This window comes from Heteronotia binoei, chromosome 7 (genome assembly GCF_032191835.1).
Source record: "Heteronotia binoei isolate CCM8104 ecotype False Entrance Well chromosome 7, APGP_CSIRO_Hbin_v1, whole genome shotgun sequence".
NCBI lineage: Eukaryota > Metazoa > Chordata > Lepidosauria > Squamata > Gekkonidae > Heteronotia > Heteronotia binoei.
The window spans coordinates 66675408-66694046 of NC_083229.1; the positions used below are offsets into that span (position 1 = coordinate 66675408).

Here is an 18639-nt window from a genome sequence, read left to right on the forward strand (position 1 = left end):
TAATGTTGTTGCAAGCTCTCCATGTTATGGAGAGAATGGCATAAAGTAAATGCTTTCCTCAAACAGTATAGAATAGCCTGTGTGTAAAAACAAAGCCCAACCTTCTCAGGTTCCATATAGCCATGTTGGCCAGTCCATTTTCCTCATCCATGTTTCTGAGGATATAAAAAGAATAATTTGAGCAACCTCTGACAGGGCTTTGTAAAACACTTCACTCTTTATCTACGATTCACCTGCTATTTCAGCTCCCAAACTATCTTAAACAAAGATTGCCAACTGTGCTGATATATGCCAAGTTATGTGATGTGTTCTGAAGGGGCAGACAGCTTAAACCTATGCAGCCACTGCTTAAGCAAGACATTCTGTCAGTACTTACTAACCTTAAGAACATTACTGTCAGCTCAGAACAGTGATGAGAAGCATCCCATCTGTCTTCTTATATTTCACGTCACTATTGCAAAGCAATAAGTGTACTTACCTATCCATCACTGTCACCATTTCTTACATCTAAAAAGATTTTTAACATACTAATATAGATTCCCCTGCTAGTACCTCATCCCCTATCCAGCTCTGAAAGCAGGAGATCAAAATATTATTATTAGAATAAAGAAACGATAATTTGGGGTGTAGACAGACAGACAGAGAGAAGAAAGAAAGAAAGAAAGAAAGAAAGAAAGAAAGAAAGAAAGAAAGAAAGAAAGAAAGAAAGAAAGAAAGAAAGAAAGAAAGAAAGAAAGAAAGATGATAGATGATAGATAGATGGATGATAGATAGATAGATGATAGATGATAGATGATAGATAGATAGATAGATAGATAGATAGATAGATAGATAGATAGATAGATAGATAGATAGATAGATAGATAGATAGATAGATAGATAGATAGATAGATAGATAGATAGATAGATGGATAGATGCAGGGACCTGTACTAAAAAGGCAGAGTACAGAGAAAAGCTGACACATCAATAGGCCCACATATTTTTCCTTCATATTGACTACTGCGTAATAACCCATACCTGCCATGATGCTAGGTTTCCCCCACCTCTCCCTAACTCTTCTGGAAATGGCCAGCCAAACAGAAGTGAATCATTACAGAAGCGAACCATTACTCAGCCAGCTGCTTCAGAATAATTTTATGTTCAGTAGTTTTAAAAATCACTGAAAGGTACAGTTGAACCAACAGGGATGAAATTTCCCTTTTACATTCTTGGCATTAAGGCTTTCAAGGTATTTTCCATCTACAAACCAAAACTGCAACCTGACTAAGATGCATCCAGATAATCAACCTCCTCCAGCGTTGCCTGGAACTACAACACCACAATTTTCAAAGCAATTTCCAATGCAGAAATCACCAACCCAAAGTGCAAATGAAACCTCAGTGCCAACTCTTACTGAAAGCCAAGCAAGGCATATTTCATATAGTATTATTTATGTAGTCAGATCTACAATTGTACTGAATCAACACATAAATACAGACAATTAAAAGCAACACTTTGAAAACAGTCCCATTGATTTCAGCTTGCAACTCTGACATTTAAACCTTACCTCTCACAAGTTATTGAATGTACTTCAAAATAAAGCTAAGATCAAGTCTCATGCATTCTCCCCATTTTATTATTTATGTGCTTGTTTTATTGTGCAGCTTTTGGCTTTGGAAAACAGAAAATCTGAATGATGTATACTTTATAATGATGTTGCTATACAGAATTTTGTTTTGTCAGCTGTGCTCTTGTGTATTCTGGTCTATCATTTCTATATTTCTAAGCAAGTGGGTGGATATTTTTTGTTTGGTATTTTTAATTGAACTTCCCAGTGTATTGCTCCCCAAACAAATTTATCAGGAAACAATATTTCATCTAATAAATGGACAGTTTGTACATCAGATACAGTCATTTGCTGCTTATGAAAACTTCATGCTATAATGAAAGTACAAGGCTTAATAGTGTTGGAGCCCTTTTGGGGTGGTGCTCTAGTTTGATCTCTGGGCCAGTAATAAAAAGGCACTTGCACAATCTAGAGCTAAGAAGTCAGTAAGTCTGAACAGACTGAGAAACTAAAGCCTTGTTGAAGGGTCAAGGAATTCATTTAGGTCAGGGGTGTCAAACTCATTTGTTATGAGGGCCAGATCTGATATACAATAAGACCTTGTTGGGCCGGGCCATATGTGTACCTATTTAAGATTAGATAGTAGGGGTATAAACATAATTAAAGTTTAAAAAAAAAAACTTAAACCATGCTTAAAACATTAGCACTTATTGGTCTTAAATGTGCTTTCTTTGTATTTATCCCATGAGATCCAGGGAACCGGGTAAAGGAAGCTCTTTCCTTCCTTCCCCAGAGGACTAGGAGGGGGAGGAGCCTCAGCCAATAGAAGGAAGAGAGGCTTGACTCAGTAGCTTTGCTGTGTGATTGGGAGAGCCTGGAAAAACAAGCTCTTCCTCCCCAAGGGAGGAGCCTCAACCAATGGAGAAAATAGAGGCTTTGCTCTGTAGCTCCTGTGCAATTGAGCAAGCCTTGCAAAGCAAGCTGTGACACAGAAGGGAGCAAGAGAGAGAAGGAAGCAGATGACAGCCAGTTGCTCGGGGACCTGAAAGGAGCCCTCCAAGGGCCTGATTCGGCCCCAGGCCAGATGTTGACACCCCTGATTTAGGTGTTATATTGTACCAGCAATGCCAGGTCCAAATTGAGGATTTAAATACTTTCAGTATTTAGTCTTTCCCTGCCTGACCCAGGGCTGTAGCCAGGATATGGAAGGTTGGGGGGCATTTACAGTTGTCAGGGGGCACTCACACCTCCTGGTGCCCCACACAACCTTTCCTCTCCTCCCTCTCCCCTCCCTGCTGCTCTCCACCCTCCTTTCCACTAAAATAGTGCGCAGGGCCGGGGGCAGAAGCATCGCCCAGCCTTTCACACACTTAAAGCGACCGCCGATCAGCTGATTAAAGTGACTGCTCTCTCCTCCGGCCTTTCTTTCCTGGCCGACACTAAAATAACGTGTGCGGGACCGGGGGCAGAAACTGCCCCCAGCTGATCCATGGGCCCTTTAACTGGTGCCGGGGGCTGGGGGCTGCTTCTGCCCCTGGTCCCACATGCTATTTTAGTGGCGGAAATGGAGGGTAGTGGTGAAAGCGATTCTCCCTGCCATTCTCACCACTGCTGCCCTCCCTTCCCACCACTAAAATAGCGTGTTGGGCAGAAGTAGAAGCAGCCCCCAGCCCCCCAGCTGATCTGACCCTTTAACTGGTGGGAGGGGCTGGGAGCTGCTTCTGCCCCTGGCCCGACACGCTGTTTTAGCAGTGGGAAGGGGGATGGCAGCAGGGAGAGCTGCTTTTGTTGCAAGTCTTCCTTCCCCACCACTAAAATAGCATGCTGGCAGGGGCAGAAGCAGCCGGCAAGTGGCAACCCCCTGCTCCAGTTAAAGGGTCCACATGAGCCCCAACTGCTTCTGCTGCCAGCCCCGCAAGCAACTTCTCCACCACGCAAATCGCTCGTGGGGCCGGAATCAACCCCTGCGGACATGGCAGAGGACCCAGGGGCTGCTTGGGGTTTCAGAGTCGGGAGGCCTTGGGTAGAAGTTGGGGGGGCTGTGCCCCCACAGGCCCCCTCATAGCTACGGGCCTGTCCTGACCTCTGATAATAACCAGACTCTAATTCTGTCAAGTCTCCAAGGCATTCAGAGAATACAGTTTTCTTAAAGAGACACCATGAACTGTCAAATTGACATTTCTCCACCGATAAGCCACCAGCAATTACTTGGAAGCTAGGACTCATAAATAAATGTCAGTATTCCAAGTATAGGTATAACATCATTTCAGTGATCACTCCCCTCTTTGCTCTCTTGTGCTGTAGAATTAGGATCTGGTTCTTGGTAGTCATAGTAAAAACAATGTAGGCAGTTCCTGGAAGATGATATTTCCAATGGGTTTATGGACCAGTGGCTATTAAAATGAATTTACCATTCCCCAAGTCATACTCAGGCTCAGGATCTTCCCCAACAGGCTACAAATCTTATAATCAGCAGATATAAGAAGCCTAGTTGTGGCCAGGATGTGCCTTATGACACATAACACCAATGTATGTATCTTTGTAGAAATGAAAGGGAAAATAGACATTCAGTCCTGGTATACAGTCTTCCTAAAGTGAATTGTCTATTTCAACATTAACTTTAGCAGTATATTGTTGAGTCGATTGTCTCCATAAATACACAATTACTCCATTCTCTCAGGGGTCTTAGAGGCCTTATCAACAAACAGTACAGAAAATGAAAGGAGGACTGAAATCATTACATTATGAAGTCAGAATTATTAACATCTTGTTGCTTTTTCAGGCTATTCACCTTGGAATCAACCTGTTTGGAACAACTGGTGCAAGTAAATTCTTTGTTATTTATATGAATTGTACCTTGAATGTATCTGCACTACTGGGATTAAACAGCTGGTGTTCTCCACATCCCAGAATAAGAGGACCTGAAGCCTTGTTTTCTCCGTAAACATAAAGGGACACAGTTGCTGTTGTGCCAGCTGTTTTGAAATCTCCAGTGACAATAGTGATTTTCCAATCTTCTCCTGCAGGTAAAAACAAAATGAAAATGAGTGCCACTGACAGAGCAGTTTTATCTCAGGAACTATTGTCTGCCTGGAGAGCAGTGTGGTCCTGATTTTATTACAAATAATGCATCACTAAGCCTCCAGAACTGTTACAACTGTTCACTTACAAAAAGATGATGGTGCTCAGAGAGGTGAGGGATGAATTTAAAAAATGGGCATCTGTTTAAGTTGAAATTAAAATTTAAAGATAAATGGGGCCTAAGTTATAATAGGCTTAAAGACAGACTTTTGTGTTTTAAAATTATGTCAGTATACATTTCTAGGCACACAAACTGGGGCATAAGATTTCTCAAATATTATTAAATGTTTGTTTTTTAGATAAATGTGACTTGTTGTTTATCTCAAGCTCTTCAACATCTTCAAATCTGTGACAAATCTCAGGAGAACTGGTTGCTCACTAAACCCTGGGCAATTTCTGCAAACCTAACGTAATAATAACATGATAGTAAGCACACTTCAATATCTTCGTTTCTGTCCAGTTGCATTGTGTTTATTTAAACCAATTTTTATTGCTTTCCATTTACTAAGAGATAAGAGAAATAAAAGCAGTTGAACTACTGATAAAACAACCATGTTAAACTTCCATTTTAATCAAAGTAAAAAAAATAAATATGCAGTTAAAAAACTACTACTTATGTCTGTTCACCACATTTTTGTAAAAATATCTGTAAGTCAAGCAGGGAGGTGGCCAAAATAACATTTACAAACCCACTCTTTGAGCAGTTTAGTATTATTAGCATTTCAATATCTCTCCCCCCCCTATTAAAAGAAACTGAATTTTTACCATATTTGTGGGGGGGGGGCAGTGGGAGATGGGGTTTTTTGTTTGTTGGTTTTGATTTTAAGTTCTGGGTTTTTGTGTTTTGTTGTTGAGATTGGTGTTTTTATTTCCTCCTCTAAGTCTGTTCTCCTCTCTCCCAACCCCCATTTCTCCCACAGGTTCATTTTATTTTATGCTTTTAATTTTAAATTGAAAATTGTTTTCAAACTCAGTACGTTTTTAATTTTAAATTGAAAGCTGTTTTCAAACCCAGAGGAAAATGGAATTGGTTTTAACAACCCTTATTGTGGTTTAAATACAGGTAGGCAAATTAGGGAACAGAAACAAAGTATTAGTCATAAACTGTCCCCTTGTTGAATGTATAATATCAATGTATTGAATTTTACAACCTTCTCATATGAGTTCAGGAAAACAAAACTTATTCTTTAAAAACCTGTCTCCTGAGCCTGCTCCACCCACATTCATTCACCTCCCATACAATTGCTTTGTTTTAACTTCCCTACTCCCCCATAGAGCTGAATTGTTACTGACTCGTGCAGATACAGAAAACGCAGAACATACCACTTTTTTTAAAAAAAAAAAAAATCTGATTTTGATTTCTAACAGCATCATACAGAGAATAATTAAAACACAAGCTGATGAATAATAATTCTTGTCCTCATGAGAGGGCAGGGGTGTCTAAACTGTGGCACATGTGGCTCTTTCACACATATTGTGTGGCTCTCAGTGCTCCCACCACCCTTTCAGCCAGCTTGGAGAAGGCATTTTTCTCTTTAAATCACTTCTCCAAGCCAAGCCAGCCAGTGGCTTGGAGAATGCATTTAAAGTTAAAGTTGCATTCTTTCCACCATCTATCTCCCTCCCTCCAATATTTGATGTCCATGTCCTGCAGCTCTCAAACAGCTGACATTTATTCTGGCAAAGTGGGAGTCCAGTAGTACCTTTAAGACCAACCGTACTTCATTCCTCATCTGAAGAAGTGTGCATGCACGCGAAAGCTTACATTCTGAATAAAACTACAAAGTTTTATTCAGAATGTAAGCTTTCGCGTGCATGCACACTTCTTCAGACGAGAAATGAAGTACGGTGAGCAGAGCTACATATAGCTGGTGGGCTGTGGTTTAGTATTCCAATGGGAGCACAGCAAAATTAACAAGTTGAGAAAACCTTTGATCTGGGTAGCATTAGACATCACACAGGAATATAAAAAAGAACCAAACAAGATTACAAAGGAATTACCACTGAACATTCAGAAACAGATCCTGTCAGACACATCACAGGAACTTCAACCAGGTGTTTTTATCTCCTACCCAAAATACACAAACCAGGCAACCCGGGATACTCCATTGTGTTGGGGATAGGCACAATCACCAAGGGGGGTATCTGGATATATGGACTCTATTCTAAGACCCTATGCCACCAGTGCTCCCAGTTATGTTTGTGATACTACAGATTTTCTGAGGAATATACAGTCTTTGAACAATCTTCCAGAGAATACTATCTTAGCCACCATGGATATGGAATCTCTGTATACCAACATCCCACACCAAAATGGATTACAAACTGTAAGTGATATAATCTCTTGACAAAAATACAGCTATCTTTACCACCAAACTGTGCCATTTTGTTCTCACACATAACTACTTCAGATTTGGCAATGAACTATTCATACAGATCAATGGTACAGCCATGGGCCCCCATATAGCCCCACAATATGCTAACATCTTTATGGCTGACTTGAAACAACGCTTCCTAGACTCCCACCCACTCCTACCACTCTTATATTTGTATTACATTGATGACATTTTTATGGTAAAGAAGCCCTGCATGCATTCCATCAAGCATTCAATGACTTTCACCCTACTATCAACCTGACAATAAACCAATTTACTCAACAATCTACTCAAGAATCTACTCAAGAAATGCATTTTCTGGACACCACTATAAAAATGCACAATGGACGCATAGACACTACCTTATACCAGAAACCTACTGACTGACAAACATACCCTATGAATACTTTCCCTATGAAGAAAGGTTAAAACGCTTGGGGCTCTTTAGCTTGGAGAAACGTTGACTGTGGGGTGACATGATAGAGGTTTACAAGATAATGCATGGGATGGAGAAGGTAAAGAAAGAAGTACTTTTCTCCCTTTCTCACAATACAAGAACTCGTGGGCATTCGATGAAATTGCTGAGCAGTTGGGTTAGAACGGATAAGAGGAGGTACTTCTTCACCCAAAGGGTGATTAACATGTGGAATTCACTGCCACAGGAAGTGGTAGCAGCTACAAGCATAGCCAGCTTCAAGAGAGGGTTAGAGGCTACCATCCCAAACATATCAATGATCCATTATATACAGCCAGGCTCTACACTACAGCCGCATCTGCTCCAATCCTACTGCCAAAGATTCTCACCTGAGGGATCTACAACAAACCTTTTTGGAACTAAAGTACCCACCCGATGAAGTCAGGAAACAAATTAACAAAGCCAGAACCTGTTACAAGACGGACTCAAAAAAGACAATAACAGAACACCACTAGTGGTCACGTAACACTTTCAACTGAAAAAAGTTCAGCATATCATCAACAATTTACAACCTCTATTGGACAATAACAATTCTCTTTCAAAAATATTGGGGGGGGGGGGTAAAGCTTTTCTTGCACACAGACAGCCCCCTAATCTCAAACAACTCCTCACTCACAACAATACAATATCTCATCTCTCATGGACACCAGTACTAGAGCTTGCAATAAACCCAAGTGCCAACTTTGCTGCCACATACACCCAGAGAACACATTCACTGGACCTAATAGCATTAACTACACCACCTCAGGCTCATTCACTTGTTCATCTTCCAACATCATATATGCCATTAAATGCCAAAAATGCCCTTCAGGTCTCTACATAGGGCAAACCAGACAAACCCTATGCCAAAGGATAAATGGACACAAATCTGACATCAGGAATTACAAAACTGAGAGACCTGTGGGAGAACACTATAACCTTTCAGAACACTCAATGGGTGACCTCAAAGTTGCTATTTTAATGCAAAAGAACTTCAAGAACAGAATGGAGAGGGAAATTACTGAATTACAAATTATTATGAAACTTGGAACAAACACCTCCCCAGGACAGAACAGGGATATTGGTTTCTTTTCTCATTACATATGCTAAACCCCAATTTCACCAAGTATAGTTATATATCTACAATATTCCAATGTATTTCTCTTAGAAAGCCTGTTTGGTATAGTGGTTAAGTGTGTGGACTCTTATCTGGGAGAACTGGGTTTGATTCCCCACTCCTCCACTTGCAGCTGTTGGAACGGCCTTGGGTCAGCCATAGCTCTCGTAGGAGTTGTCCTTGAAAGGGCAGCTGCTATAAGAGATCTCTAAGCCCCACCTACCTCACAGGGTGTCTGTTGTGTGTGTGTGTGTGGGGGGGAAGGTAAAGGAGATAGTGACCACTTTGAGATTCAGAGTATAGTGCAGAATATAAATCCAATATCATCATCTCCAAGCTAAAGAGTCCCAAGCTAAAGAGTCCCAAGCGTTTCAACCTTCCTTCATAGGGAAAGTGTTCCAGCCCTTTAATCATTCTAATTCCCCTTTTCTGGACTTTCTCCAATGCTATAATATCCTTTTTGAGGTGTGGTGACCAGAACTGCACATAGTACTCCAAATGAGACCGCACCATCGATTTATACAAGGGCATTATGATACTGGCTGATTTGTTTTCAATTCCCTTCCTAATAATTCCCAGCATGGTGTTGGCCTTTTTTATTGCAAACGCACACTGTCTTGACATTTTCAGTGAGTTATGTACCACAACCCCAAGATCTCTCTCTTGGTCAGTCTCTGCCAGTTCACAACCCATCAATTTCTTTTTGTAGCTGGGATTCTTGGCCCCAATGTGCATTACTTTGCATTTGGCCACATTGAACCTCATCTACCACATTGACGCCCACTCACCCAGCCTCAACAGATCCCTTTGGAGTTCCTTACAATCTTCTCTGGTTCTCACCACCCTGAACAATTTAGTGTCATCCGCAAACTTGGCCACTTCACTGCTCACTCCCAACTCTAGATCATTTATGAACAAGTTAAAGTTCATGGGAACCAGTACCAAGCCCTGCGGCACCCCACTGCTTACCGTCCGCCACTGTGAAGACCGCCCATTTATACTCACTCTCTGCTTCCTATTACTTAGCCAGTTTTTGATCCACAAGAGGACCTGTCCTTTTACTCCATGACTCTCAAGCTTTCTAAGGAGCCTTTGATGAGGAACTTTATCAAAAGCTTTCTGGAAGTCAAGGTAAACAACATCTATCGGGTCTCCTTTGTCCAAATGTTTGTTCACCCCCTCAAAGAAATGTAACAGGTTAGTGAGGCAAGATCTTCCCTTACAGAACCCATGCTGAGTCTTCCTCAATAACCCGTGTTCATCAATGTGCCTACTTATTCTGTCCTTGATAATGCTTTCTACCAACTTTCCCGGTATTGAAGTCAGACTGACTGGCCTGTAATTTCCCAGATCTCCTCTGGAACCCTTTTTAACGATGGGGGTGACATTTGCTACCTTCTAGTCCTCAGGAACGGAGGCAGATTTCAATGAAAGATTACAGATTTTTGTTAGAAGATCCACAAGTTCAACTTTGAGTTCTTTCAGAACTCTCGGATGTATGCCATCCGGACCCGGTGACTTGTTAGTTTTTAATTCGTCCATCAGTTGTAGGACCTCCTCTTTTGTCACCTCAATCTGACTCAGGTCTTTCAACACCCCTTCCAAAATTAGTGGTTCTGGGGCAGGCAAAAAGTTCTCATTTTCCACAGTGAAGACAGAGGCAAAAAATTCATTCAACTTCTCAGCCATTTCCCTATCCTCCTTCAGTAATCCTTTTGCCCCATGGTCATCCAAGGGCCCCACTGCCTCCCTGGCTGGTTTCCTACTTCTAATATATTTGAAGAAATTTTTATTGTTGGTCTTTATGTTTTTTGCAATATGCTCCTCATAGTCCCTTTTTGCCTGCCTGATCACTGTCTTGCATTTGATTTGCCACAGCCTGTGTTCCCTTTTACTAATCTCACTTGGATTGGTTTTCCACCGCTTAAAGTAGTCCTTCTTACCTTTTACAGCCTCCATTACTTCGTTTGTTAACCATGCAGGCCTTTTCTTATGCCTGTTTGTGCCTTTCCTAACTTGTGGTATGTATTTTATCTGAGCTTCTAGGATTATAGTTTTAAATAGTCTCTAAGCTTCCCCAAGGGTTTTGACTGTATTTACCTTTCCTTTCAGTTTCCTCCTCACATGCCTCCTCATCTCAGTGAATTTACCCCTTTTAAAGTTAAATATGGTTGTGGCGGTCTTTTTGGGCAACTCCCTATTTATACAAACGGTGAAATCAATAACATTATGGTCATTGCTCCCAAGTGGCACAATCACTTTTACATCTCTCACCAAGTCTTGGGCATTACTTAGGACCAAATCCAGGATCGCCCCACCCCTGGTAGGTTCTGAGACCATCTGCTCCATAGCACAGTCATTGAGAGCATCAAGAATCTCTTTCTCTTGACCAGAACACATATTGACCCAATCAATCTGCGGGTAGTTAAAATCACCTATTACGACACAGTTTTTACGTTTAGCTGCTATCTTTAAGCCTTCCATCATATTATAATCATCCTCTATCTTTTGATTTGGTGGGCGATAACAAACTCCCATAGTTAAATTTCCTTTTGGGCCCTCTATTTCAACCCAAAGCATTTCTAAAAGGGAATCTAATTCTCTGACCTCAGTCTTACTGGATTGTATATCCTCTCTGGCATACAGAGCCACCCCACCTCCAACCCTTCCCTCCCTATCCTTCCGATATAACTTATATCCAGGAATCACCGTGTCCTGCTGATTCTCCTCATTCCACCAAGTTTCTGAAATTCCCACAATGTCTATGTTTTCTCCCAAAACTAAACATTCCAATTCACCAATTTTACTTCGAACACTTCTAGCATTTGCATACAAACATCTATAATTTCCCAGGCAAGCTAGGCCCGCCACCTTCTTCCTGCCGCTTCAAGACTCTGGCAGACAGTCCATACTGTTTGTCACCATCACAGTGGACAACTCGGATCCGTTACCTGGTAGAAAAATAGCAGCCAACCCTTCATCTCTTTGAGACGAGTCCTCCCGAACCAGAGACATTTCATCTCCTGTCGGCTTTCCCCCAAGATTTAGTTTAAAAACTCCTCTGCCACCTTTTTGATTTTAAGCGCCAGCGGCCTGGTTCCATCCAGGGACAAGTGGAGACCATCTCTTTTGTACAGCTCCTGCTTGTTCCGGAAAGCATCCCAGTGCCTAACAAACTTAAACCCTTCCTCCTTACACCATCGTCTCATCCACACATTGAGACTTCTAATTTGTGCCTGTGTCTCCTGCCCTGCACGTGGAACACATGGTGCCAACATGCACCACAACCACAGTCTCCTCCCCAGCACTGTCTATCAGCCTATCTACTACACGCGTAATGTCCGCTACCTTCGCACCAGGCAGGCAAGTCACCATACGGTCAGTACGCGGTTTCGCCACCCAGCTGTCTACTTGCCTAAGGATCGAATCACCAACTACCAACCCCCCCCCCTTTCCTCCTGCCCAGGGATGGTTCCTTGGCACTAAATGATTCCTGCTCACCAACCAAAGAAGAGGTCCCTTCTGAGGGCTCATTCCCCTTATCCTTAGCACGGTGCCCTGTCCCTCTCGACCCTCACGCTCTCTGGCAGCAACGGGGCTGCTACATTCAGAGCAGGGCTCTGAATATAGCAGCCGAGAGTCTTCCCCAAGTGCCTAACTGACCGTCTCTGCTTCTCCAGGGCAGTCACCTTGGCCTCAAGGGTATGAACTCGTTCCTTGAGGACCAGGAGCTCCTTGCATTGAGCACACACCCAAGACTTCTGTCCTTTGGGCAGATAGTCATACATGTGACACTCAGTGCAAAACACTGGAAAGCCCCCCCCCCCCCGCTGGCATTCTTACCTTTTTGGGAGAACAAGGAAATCAGGGATCTGGGTTCCTGGTCCTTAGGGAGCCCCTAGCCAAAGAGCCACAGGCCAAGAGCCCTTTAGCTCTCGCCCTTCGGCTCGCACCAAAGGCTCATGCCTTTGGCAAGGCGCAGCTTAAAATACCAAGAGGGTGGAGCAGAGGCACTCCTAAGCAATCAGCAGCAATCACTCTCAATCTCTTTCACCTTTAGCCCACTCAACTAAACAAAGAGCAGTTCTCCAGCTATCACAACTCAGAATTTTAGGCAGCCCCACAAACCTCAGAATGAAGTCTTTCAAAACTCAGAAATTCTCAGCAACTTCTCCCGCTGTCTCAGCTATCAGAGCTGCTCTGCTCTGTTCTTCGCCTCTCAGACCTCTGCTCTGTTCTGCTCCTCTCAGACCAACGCTGCTGCCCACCTGGATCTATTTATTCTGACAGCTGATGTTAAGCAAGTTTGGCCACCCCTATGAGATGGTATTAGCAATGATAATTCCCTATTCCTTCTCATTGACCATGTCAAAGTTTTAGTTCAGATGTAACCCAATCCATGAGATCAATTTACTGTTAACTCTTTTTGTGCAATGCAGTCAACACAGAGGTGAGTGAACAATATGAAGAGCAAATTTAATGCCTTGTAGGTATTATCTCAACTTCTCTCATAATTACAAGGCATTCCTTCTCTATAACATCCAACTTTTATTCTTGAAGTAGAAGCTTCCTACTCAAAAACATAACCTATACATTCCTGCTAGCTAGTGTTTTTATTTGTATTTTAATAAGATGTTATTTCCCTTTAGGAATCTGGTCAAAAAGTAAGATCAAAACCAAATACATGCATAGATACATAAAATAATGCTTTGTACAACAGGTAAAACTGCGGTAAAGCTTTTCCTGATCTGTGTACTTTCCTCCACAAAATGCCTCTCTTTACACATAGAACACCTTTCATTGACATATTAGTATTCCGAAACACTACAGGTCAACATGCAGGGAGATTTTTCATTGGAAAGCATTCATATCAGTAACCATCCATCTGCAGCCTGTAGTGGTATGATTTTAGAAAGGCTGTATTTAACATTCATTTCTGCTAATTGTGTAAACTGGGTCAAAGACTTCTGCGGCTCATATGCAAGACACATCAAGAGCGGGAACAAAAGGAATATAGTGCCTTTCAGAGATGTTTGAACACCCAACAGCTTAGCTTGCTCTTTGCCTGCCCATCACAAGCAAGAAACTGACCCTTTACAGACTGCTCAGCTCATACTCTCATGGTTTTAGAGCTATCAGCTGCCTTGAGGGACATGGTGAGCTGAAAGATGGGCTATAAATATATAAAGACAGAAATGCATCTCACTAATATAAGATCATACAGTTCTTTTATTTACTGAATCTTGCTCTCTATGCAGAGACATAGAAAGTGACAAACTAACGGTTTTATGTTTACATTTTATATATATATATACACACATGAATACACCTGAAGCTGTTTTACACTAGCATGTTCACATATTATATGTTACAGTGAACACATATATAGGAACAGGCATGAAATGGGAAAATGCTATTTGGTTTGTGGTTCTTGGTGGACCTGATTCATGAACCATGAACTGTCATAAACTTTTAGGGAGCATATGAACTGGTTCAGTTTGTGAGATTTGTGACCTGATAGACTGCTCTCCCATTTGCTACAGACATCAAACTCACAGGGGATTTCCTGCTAATTCTCTTCTACCTGCCTGCCAAGTTTGGTAAAGATTAGATTTATGGTTAAGACCCCTCAAAAGGTGTCCCATCCTCCATTGTTTCCAAAGGACCAGAGAATCTCCCAGTAGAAACTAAATATGGGGAGGGAAACTTAAACCAGAATCCCTGTGAGGCGCAGGTCACATTTGCTCCAACTTTACCATGTAATGCCTTTCCCAGACCACTAGTGTGTCTTCCTTGCACTTGGCTCATTGCACAGAGATGAGGCAGGGGTCTCTGACCCCACTGGGATACACCAATAGAAAAAGGATAGATGCTTCTAGATAAGGAGATGTTAGGCTTTCTAACTGCAATTTTCCAAAACCAAAATAGCCTCTGGCTTTCTGTTATAACAGCAGGATATGAGCTGCAGCTTCAAGTTCAACATCGAGGTTTTTCTCACTGCTCCCGCCTTTACACTCTTCCACTGAGAAGTGCCACTATGTAATGTTAAGCATGTTTGATTCTGAAATAGGGACCATGGATTTCAGAGTAAAATTATTGCTGCTAGAATCATAGGGCCACCAAGTGAAATAATTTCTGGATTCAGGAGCAATGCAACTGATGCTGCCCAATAATAAAATTCAGCTTATAATATAGAGCTTAACATGCATGACAACCTGCAAGGTAGGCTGTAGGACAGATTGAGACTGAGAGCTAGGATGTACCTACTGAATATAGAGCAGAGAAGAAATTTTAACACAACTCTGATTTAGTCATTACCAGCAGAAGCTGCTGCAGCAGCAGCAGCAATAGGTTTTGGTTGTAGTTGAATTGCTCGTTTTTATTGTTGGGGAAGAGGGTGAGATAAAATCTTCTGGGACAAGATCATAATTCTGAATTTCTACTTCTGTTTTTACAACAGCCAAGTGCAATTTTGAGAGCAATCCTAAACAGGACTACTCAGAATCCTACTCTGGTCTATTCAGCAGGGCTTACTCCTAGGAAAGTGTTCTGCATATCTTAACAGCTGAACTTGTTTAACTGTGATGATCCCATGATTTCCATGGGCTCTAACTTCCCAGTCATGTGTGTGTGTGGGGGGGGGGGGGGTCCCTTCCAAATATTGGATACGCACCCACCACCCAAGTTGAACATCATAACCCAACATGAGTTAAGCTAGTTGCATTCCAAATGTCAGTAATCTTGCTTTCATTTTACATTGATTTAAATATGAACAGAGCATAATTATACATACTGGGATATTTAAACCTCTTACTGTGGAGTAGTCCTGTTGTCCACAATTGACAAGGCTGCTTTGAAACTGACAAGGACAGGGGGGATAGTTGAGACCCAGAGAAAAAGAAAAACAGTCCAATGCTAGACTCAAGTTACACTGCTTAATTTATCAGCTTGATGGAAGCAGAAATAAAATAAATCCATCCCAAGCAAAGCAACTTGGTTTAGGCACTTGGAGTCAAGTCCAGTAGCCCCTTAGAGATCAACAAAAGTTTCAGGGTGTAACCTTTCAAGAGTCAAAGCCCTCCTCAAGCATTTTTGACTACAGTGTTGGGGTGCATTTTTGCAAGCCCAGCAACAGTGCAATCAAAGAGTGCCTAGCAGAATCCAGTGTCATTGTGGCAAGTGCTTAAAACTAGCTCAACAAGACTGATGTCTAACACAAAAAGAATCACACTTCAAGTGTGGTGAGGGGATTTTGCAAGCCCTGTTCAAGAAAATGAGAAGGGAACCCAAAATGCCAGGGAAGGGGGGGGGCAATTGACAAGGCTGCTTTGAAACTGACAAAGACAGGGGGGAGAGTTGAGACCCAGAGAAAAAGAAAAACAGTCCAATGCTAGAATTCATGCCGGTTGCCCTTCCACAAACTTGACTTTGCAAACCACAAACTGGCCAAAATTTATAACAAATTTTGGTTTGTGAGCCAGTTCATGCCCATCCCTACACACATATACCAAATGTGTGTCTACTTAACAAATTAAACTGGTGATCAGTAATTGGATAAAGATGGAGTTTAAATTGCATGTCCTGCTGTATGTGCATTGAATGTAGCATGAGAATTACTCAACACATGTATAAAGAAAAGTTAAGTGTACCTTGTACATGAATTGTAAGTGCAATCATTGTAACTTAGGGACAAGGTTTTCAAATCAGCCCATTGGTCCACATATTGTTTATTCAGACTAGAAGAAACTTCATGAGATGCCAAGATTGAATGTGGAACCCTGTGCATGACAAGGAGATGTTCTACTGCTTGACCACAGCCCCTCCCTGATGGCCAATATAAAATATTGAGATTAAAACACTGAAACTAGAATAGAAAATTATTGGAAAAGTGATTTCGGCTTTATATACCAAACCTTTAATGGCATAAAAGATTCAGATAAAAATACACAGAATATAAAAATTTAAACATTGGAGATAAAATCAAAATAAAACCGAGCTTACAGATGCATTCCAACATGGTCAGAATTAAATTTAAGGATGTCAGCCAGAAATTTTGCCACAGCCTCACTAACCACCCCCTCACTATCACTCAATAAATAATAACAGGGTGGCAGAATAGACAAATCTGGAGAAAAAGAAAGCTTGCCAAATAAATCTTTACGGAGGTTATGGTATAAAGAACAATCAAGCAATATATGCTGGATTGAGTCAGGGGAATTTGCTCCACAGGAGCAAAGTCTGTCGGCTAAAGGGACTCGCTGATATCTCCCTTGTAAAACTTTGGAGGGAAACGCGTTTAGTCTAGCCAACATAAATGCCCTGCGATGACTTGGAGTGGTTAGGTCTGATAGATAATTGGGCATTTTGCCACAAAAAGCATAAAGACCTAAGGAAGCTGGAGAGCAAATATAAGGGTCAGTTGGCCGTAATTTCGTTTCCTCCAATTCCCATAGTCTCAGTTTAATACATCTGGAGATATATGACTCATCAGCGGTAGAAAAATCATCTACCTCTAACCCCAATTGATTGAGTTTAGACAGAAGCACTGCTGTCCAGGATGAAATATATGGGTCTCTTTTCATACAATCAAGAAGGCTGTTGGGATCTGTTCTAAAATGAATTTTGAGCCAGAATTTAAACACTGCAATCCAGGCTTTTGTCTCCACCAAAGACTGACCCACTTCAGAGCAGAGAGCAAAGTAGGACACACATTTTGGCAAACCAAGAATTTGTCTAAAGAATGAGGCTTGAATGCCCTCCACTTTCCTGGTAAAAGCTGAGATCCAAATAGGGATACCATAGAGGATTTGGGCAAGCGTTTTGGCTTTGAACACTTTAATAGCTGCTGGAACTAATTGGTTGCCCCTTGCAAAGAAAAACTGTTTAATTTGAGCAGCTGAACATTTAGCCAAGTTGACGGTGTTGTTACGATGTGAAACCCAGCTTAACTTGTGGTTTCGGCTTTAAATAATAAAGTAATATGAAAGTTCCCAGTGCCATCATATCCCAAAAATAAAGACCAAGCACAAGAAAATGATTCAGTTAAGAGTGATCTGTTTAAGACGATGATGGCCAGTTATTAAATCTTCATCTCTCTTCACATGGGTTCTTTAAAACTGTGTCTAATGGGGTTGTCAAACTTTAAGAAATCCCACTCTGGCCCCAAGCTTAGTCTGTCCAACAGCCACAATTTATTTTTTTCTTGCCTGGAGGGAAAAAAATTGTTGTGAGAGAAGCTGGCCACCCTCGCTATCTTCTCACATTGGTGTGTGCAATGATTCCATTATTACCTGTTATTTCCCTCCCCAGCTGCCTTTGTTTGGTCAGCCAGACATGGCTGCTTCTTTTGTACCTTCACCTATGCTCAAATAGCTCAAGGGGCTCATTGATCTGCCTTGAGCTGTAAACACCAGCCCACCAAAGGGCTTCAGAAATCCTGAGGATAAGTCCTTTTTAACATCCACCATACTGTGGCAGTTGGAAATGGCAAAGAAAAAGGGGAAATTTCTGGAGAATTTGAGGAAGCCCCCCCCCCCAAAAAAAATTCCTGTTTGAGTTCATAGCAACCAACAAATCCAACATTTTATCCTGAAGGGTATGTAAGGCAGGTAGCTCCTAAAGGTAAAGCCTGATATAATGGCACTTGCACTGTTTAAATAGCCATTCTCCCTGATTGCTCAATGGGCAAACCACATGAAGCAGCCTAATTTTCTTTCCTGATAAGAACATAAGAACATAAGAGAAGCCATGTTGGATCAGGCCAACGGCCCATCCAGTCCAACACTCTGTGTCACACAGTGGCAAAAAATTTTATATATACACACTCACTGTGGCTAATAGCCACTGATGGACCTGTGCTCCATATTTTTATCTAAACCCCTCTTGAAGGTGGCTATACTTGCGGCCGCCACCACCTCCTGTGGCAGTGAATTCCACATGTTAATCACCCTTTGGGTGAAGAAGTACTTCCTTTTATCCATTTTAACCTGTCTGATGTCTCTGTTCCTTGTGGGGCATGGGAAGGAAAATATCTCTGCCTGATATTGTTGGGGTACCAGTAATAGT

General features: G+C 41.8%; 1 protein-coding gene across 1 annotated transcript in view; it reads right to left on the reverse strand.

Annotated features, from left to right (window-relative positions):
- LOC132575216 (lipoxygenase homology domain-containing protein 1-like) overlaps positions 1-18639 on the reverse strand; it is a 192448-nt gene that overhangs the window by 53076 nt on the left and 120733 nt on the right. The window contains 1 exon segment of the mRNA XM_060243790.1: positions 4404-4567. Within this exon segment, the coding sequence (XP_060099773.1) occupies positions 4404-4567 (164 nt within the window).